We start from the raw sequence: 6,071 nt of genomic DNA, 5'->3' as shown, positions 1-6,071 counted from the left end.
ATGTCACCCCCCCCCTTTGCCATCAACCACCACCTGTGCCTGGTGGTCTACGCCGGCGCCTTCACCCTGGGGCTGCCCCTCAACCTGGTGGCCCTGGTGGCCCTGGGGGTGGCAGCGCGGCGCCGGCATCTGCTGCCTGCTGATGTCCTCCTCCTCAACCTGACCGTGGCCGACCTGGCGCTGGTGGCCTCCCTGCCTGTCTGCATGGCTGAGGCTGCCTGGGAGGCCACCTGGAAGCTGCCACCGGCCCTCTGCCCGCTCTTTGTCTTCCTCTTCTTCACCAGCGTCTACCTCACCACCCTCTCCCTCACTGCCCTCAGTGTCGACCTGCTACCTCAGCGCTGCCTTCCCTGTCCAGTACCACCAGCGCCGGCGTGTGGCCCACGCTGCCGTGGCTGCTGCTGGCTCCTGGGCAGCTGCCTTGGGCCACTGCAGTGTGGTCTACGTGGCTCAGCCTGGCCCAGCGGGCAATGGCACGGCCTGCTACACCCGCTTCGCTGGCCCGCAGCTGGCCACCTTGCTGGCCCTCCGCCTGGAGATCTTCCTGGTGCTCTTCTGCCTGCCCCTGGCCATCACCGCCTTCTGCTACAGTCGTCTGGTCTGCATTGTGGCTGCCCTCCCCACCGCTGCCCTGGGCAGGAAGCGGCGGGTGGTGGCCCTGGCAGCTGCCACCACAGCGGCCTTCGTCCTCTGCTTTGCCCCCTTCAACGTCTCTCACGTGGTGGGGTACCTGCGGCGGGAGAACCCGCCCTGGAGGGCCTACGCCGTGCTGCTCACCACCCTCAATGCCTGCCTTGACCCCCTCATCTTCTGCTTCTCCTCTGCCGCCCTGCGACAGGGCCTCCGGCAAGTCTGGGATGCAATGGGGCTCGGTTGGCTCCGGGCCAGGAGCCGGGCACCCTCTGAGCGAAGTGGGGATATGGCTGGGGGGTCTGGAGGCGAGGCGTTGGGCTTGTTGGCGTGTCTGGGGGTCGGTGGCACCGAGCTGGAGGCATATCAGCAGGCTTCAGGCCTAAGAGAGCCCCAAGGCAGGGCTTTGGAGGCTTGGGGCAGCCATGGGGGTCCCCAGACATCTGGGGATGGTCTTGGGGGAGACAAGGAGCAAAGCCAGGCTGGAGCTTCTGGGGTGGCTGTGGATCCTTGGGCTGGGCTCTGTGACATGGGTTGAGTCAGCCCCTTCCACCCTTCCCCCTTCCCTTGCCTTCACCCTCTCCCCCTCCAGGGTTCAGGGCCGTGGGGAGTTGTGTGTGTGGTGGAAGGGGCACGGATGCCTGAGTCCTCTCCTGGTTCCAGGAGAGCCAAGTGGGTGAAGGTACGGGATGGGGTGGAAACCTGGGCGCCTGCATCCTCTCCAGGCTCCAGGAGAGCCAAGTGGGTGAAAGGAGGCTGGGGGGGGTGGGGAGTGTGTGGAACCGTGGTTTCCTCCGTGGTTCCTCCACTCCCAGGAAGCTTCCGGGGGCTCTCCACGTGCCCTGGGGCTGGGATGGGCAGGTGCCCCCTCCCCGTTATCAGGGCAGCGCCTGGGGAGGAGTCACTTCCCCGCTGCTGTCCCAGATGGCCAGGCAGGACCCTAACCCTAACCCTAACCCAACCCAACCCTAACAGTCCTCCCCATCCCCCCAGCCGTGGGGGTCTCTGGCTGCGAGGCATGATCCCAGGCGTCTGGGCTGGCCCCTAACTCAGGCGAGCTGTGGCACCGGGAAGGGGAGGGAAGGCAGGGGGGGTGTCTCTCTCTCCCCTGTGGCTAAATAAACATCCCTCATCCAGTGGTTAAAAATAGCTCGGTGGCTATTCCCAGGCCCTTCCCCACCCTCTCTCTCCTCCCCTTCCCACAGTATGTTTACCCTCCCTCCCGTACCCACCCTCCCTCCGGTCTGCCAGTTTGGTGATGAGGCCACCAGTGGGCCCTGGGATGCTGTGGAATGAGGCGGGGGGAGATGGGAAAGGCACCAGGGGGGCGACTGGGGGCACCCAGTGGAAATGGAGCCCTCCCCTCCCCCCCAGCTTCTCCCTCACCCCCCCTTCTGCTGGTTCCTCTGCGGACGTGTGCCCATGAACGTGGCTTCTGTCTGCGGTCAGGAAACTTCAAACTTCCTCAACGTCGTTCAAAGCCACTTCCCTCCCCCCCCACCACCACCCCCGGGGGACACAGACGTCCTGGGAACCCATCGGTCTGGGATTTCCCCCTCTGCTCCCCAGACATACACACACCCCAGGCAGACACAGGCATCCCAGGGACCCCAGCATCCAGGTGCCCCCCCAGGACGTGTCCTCCACCCCAGAGGCTCCCAGAAGAGGCAAGCATCCATCAGGGGGACCCCCCCCCCCCCCCCTTCCACCCCAGACCGTGGCCCCTCCCCAGGGAGTGCCCTTGGCTGTAACAGGAGGCACCCAGACACCTGGGTCCCATTGGTGCCAGGAGCTGAGGTGAGCACAAGATGGGGTCCGGACAGCGGGCGCGGGGTGTGTGTGTGTGTGTTTGAAGGGGGGAGGGGATGGATGATGGACAGGGACTGAGGGACTGGGACACAGCTGGATGGGGGGATGTTTTGGGTCCTCTTCCCCCAGGCTAGGGAAGGATGCCTGGGAGGTCATGGGGGGAGACAGACACCTGGTTTCCCCACAGTCTGGGGGGGGGGGGAGGTACTGGAAGGAACTGGAAGAAACTGGGGGGGGTGGGGGGACTGGAACACAGGTGCCATAGGAAGTCGACCTGGTGTAGGGGAGGGGGCAGGAGTGGGGCTGGAGGGTGCTTGGGATGCTCAGGTCCAGCCCTCCTCACCTCTAAAGTGTGTGTGGGAGACACGGGTCTCCCCCTCCCCCCCCCCGACATCTGGGTCCCAAGGGGGTGGTGGGAGTGGGTGGGTGGGTGGGAGAGATCAGACTCTTTGGTCGTCCTTATCCCACTCCATCCCTGATAAGTGACTCAGGGGCTTGGCAGAGGGGACCGAGGCACATGTCCAGCTGCTACCTCCCCACCCCCCGCCACCCCCCTCCTCATCACCACCACCCCATGCCGAGCAGGAAATGAGTTAAACAAATCAGGGTGGCACCAGATGCCCTGGTGTCTGGGTCACGTCTGGGAGTGGGAGGAAGTGGTGGAGCCAGGAGAGCTGCTTAGACACCTGGATCCCCTCAGGGTGCACCAGCAGGGGCAGCGCAAGACCCCCCCCCCACCTCCAGATGCCTCTGTCCTCTCCAAGTCCCCTCTGGGTCCATTGGTTGGAGTAGGACAAGCCACCCAGCTGTCTGCATCTCCCCCCAAATATGAGTCACAGCATGTAGCACTGTGTACCCTTTCCACCCACACTGTCCTCCCCACATCCCCTTTACAGGCCTATGTCTCTCTGCAGCGCTGTCCTGCCACCATGTTGATCCTCATTGCCTATGTGTTGACCTTCATTGTGGGCTTGCCAGCCAACATCTTCACCTTTGTTACCCTCCTGGGCAAGGCACGCCGCCGTGTCAACCCTGCTGACATCCTCCTGCTCAACCTGACCATCGCTGACCTCCTCCTCCTCCTCTTCCTCCCTTTCAAGATGGCAGAAGCAGCTGCTGACATGACCTGGCCCTTACCGATTGTCCTCTGCCCTGTGGCCAACTTCTGCTTCTACTCCAGCATCTATCTCAGCAGTCTCTTCTTGGCAGCACTCAGTGTTGAGCGCTATCTTGGTGTTGTCTTCCCCCTCCAGTTCAAGAACAGGCGGAGGCTGGGGCGGACAATGGCTGCCAGCGCCATCCTCTGGCTTTTGGCCTGTTCTCATTGCTCCATTGTCTTTGTGGCACAATATCATGGTGATGGTAGTAGACAGTCCACGGTCTTGAAGCTTGGTAGCTTTGTGGACAACGGGTCTCAGGGCTTTAGACCAGATGGCTCCATGGTCAATGGGTTCAAGCCTGGTGGCTATGGGATGTCCAACCCTGATGGCTTCAACCCCAACAGCTTTAATCCCAGTGGCCCCAGAATCTCCAGCTCTGATGGCCCCATCTCTACTGGCTTCAGCCCAAGTAGCTCTGGAATCTCCAGTCCTGACAGCTTCAACCCCAAGGTCTTCAAGATCTACAACCCCAATGGCTTCATGGTCAATGGTTCCAAGACTTCCAATGGTGACATCTCCATCCCCAATGGCTCCAGGATCTCCAGTCCAAGTGGCCCCAAGCCCTATAACTCCAAAGTCTTCACCAACAATGTCACAACCATCCCTGGCATCTCCACTATTGCTGATGTCTCCTGGACCTCCAACATCCACAGCACGGCTGTTCCCAACCATCTTGCTGCTTCTAGCAGCCACGGTGATACCAACAGCAACAGTACCTACAAGTGCTATGATGATTTCTCAAAGGAGCAGCTGAGCTTTGTCCTCCCACTGCGGCTGGAGCTATTTCTTGTTCTCTTCCTCCTACCGTTTGCTGTTACCATTTTCTGCTACATCAACTTTGTGCGGGCTCTCCTTGCCCGGCCTAATATTCCGCTGGAGAAGAAGCAACGGGCTGTGGGTTTGGCTGTGGCCACCATGGTCAATTTTGGGGTTTGCTTTGCACCCTACAACATCTCGCATGTGGTAGGCTTTGTGCTGCATGAGAGCCCAGCATGGAGGTCATATATTTTGTTCCTCACCAGTCTCAATGCTGCTCTTGACCCTTTCATCTTCTACTTCTCCTCCACGGCCATACAGAGGGCTGTGGCTGGGGTGGTGGTGGCTGTGCGGGACAAGCTACGAGCCATGGTGGTCTGTTGTTATGGGGGAGTGACCCATGAGCACACCCTGCCCAGGATGTGGCTTGCTGACACAATGCTTTAGGGGGGTGGGGTGGGGGACACAACACAGGCATGCACGGACAAAGGGCCTCACCGTAGGGGCTATGGATTTGATTGGGTAAGGGCAAGTGGGGGGGGTCTGGATTTGGGGGTGGAGTGGGGTTGCACTTTGAAGGGCTTTGGAAAATGGTGATATTTCCAATGTCCATGGGGTTGTAGTCAGCTTGGACCAGTGGATCTGAGTCATGGCATCAATCAATGTCAGGTCATAGTGATATCTCCAATGTCTTTGGGGCCACGCTGATGAGTTTGAAGTTGATGGTTTCTACAGGTCTGTGATCTCCACGGGACCGAGGCCTCTTTGGTGCCATGAGGCCAAGGCCTCTGTGGGTCGGAGGGCTACAAGGATCCATGTGGACATCTTGATCTCTGACCTCTGTGGATTGCGGGCCTCTGTCCCTTGTGGCCCACACCATCCCCACCACCCCACTCTCTGCGCACCGAGCAAGGAATCTGGAACTGCTGGACTGGCTGCAGAGCCACACGCCGCGCCCCACGGAGGTGGTTCTGGTGGCCACCAGCCCACTGCTGTAGGAGCAGATGGCAACGGCACTTCCTGTGGGTTCTGCACTGTCTGCTCCCCCCCCCCGCCCCCTTGCTGAGTACTTGGAGGGGTCAGGATGCAGGACAGAACAGCAATAGCTCACCTGCAGGGAGAATAAATGTGGAGAAATAACTGAAATCTGAGGCTTTGGCTCCATCACAGACCTTCTCCCTCCCACCCCCCCAAATAAAAAAAATAAAAAAAACCCTTAAGTTCCTCCCTCCCAGATCCAGAGCGTCCAACCCCCAGAATGTCTGTCTGTCCCCCTCTAGAAGCCCCCTACTGTGTCTCCCTCCCCCCTCCCGAAACCCCTGTGACACCCCCCCCCCCCAGCAGCCCTATTTGTTCTCCATTCATGAGGGTCTTGGGGAGCTCTGGGTGGTCCTGAGGGACTGTGCAAGAACATTCAGGAGTCTGGGGTACATTTGTGTCCGGATGGGTTCTGAGGGGATTGTAGGGGCAGTGTGTGTTTTATGGGGGGCACTGGGAGGATTTGGGGGGTATTGGGCAGCTCTGGGGGGTTGGGGGGAGAATGGGGTGACACCCAACACACTAACAGAAAGGCAATAGAAGTGCATGGAAATAGTAATGTTTGATATTATCTGTTATTTAAATGTCCATATTTCTGTTATTTATCCCTCCATGCTTGTTGGTAACATCTCAGTACCTTCCTGCTGCTGTCTAGAGCCTTCCAGAAGCATCTAGGGT

The 6,071-nt window shown here is 59.9% G+C and overlaps 2 protein-coding genes across 2 annotated transcripts; both read left to right on the top strand.

The window, feature by feature from the left end:
* Positions 1–5,489, top strand: LOC118261600 (free fatty acid receptor 3-like). The gene is given in 4 exon segments (XM_035572500.2): positions 1–330; positions 332–1,286; positions 1,356–2,427; positions 3,354–5,489. Coding segments are annotated over 2 exon segments (1,167 nt in total). The 3' UTR covers positions 1,169–1,286; positions 1,356–2,427; positions 3,354–5,489.
* Positions 3,369–4,802, top strand: LOC126913122 (free fatty acid receptor 3-like). The gene is made up of 2 exons (XM_050716665.1): positions 3,369–3,818; positions 4,059–4,802. The coding sequence occupies exons 1-2, from the start codon at positions 3,369–3,371 to the stop codon at positions 4,800–4,802; spliced, it is 1,194 nt and encodes a 397-aa protein (XP_050572622.1).
* Positions 5,490–6,071: the final 582 nt, after the last annotated feature.

This window comes from Cygnus atratus, unplaced genomic scaffold (genome assembly GCF_013377495.2).
Source record: "Cygnus atratus isolate AKBS03 ecotype Queensland, Australia unplaced genomic scaffold, CAtr_DNAZoo_HiC_assembly HiC_scaffold_162, whole genome shotgun sequence".
Lineage (NCBI taxonomy): Eukaryota > Metazoa > Chordata > Aves > Anseriformes > Anatidae > Cygnus > Cygnus atratus.
This window is presented reverse-complemented; position numbering and strand designations above follow the sequence as displayed.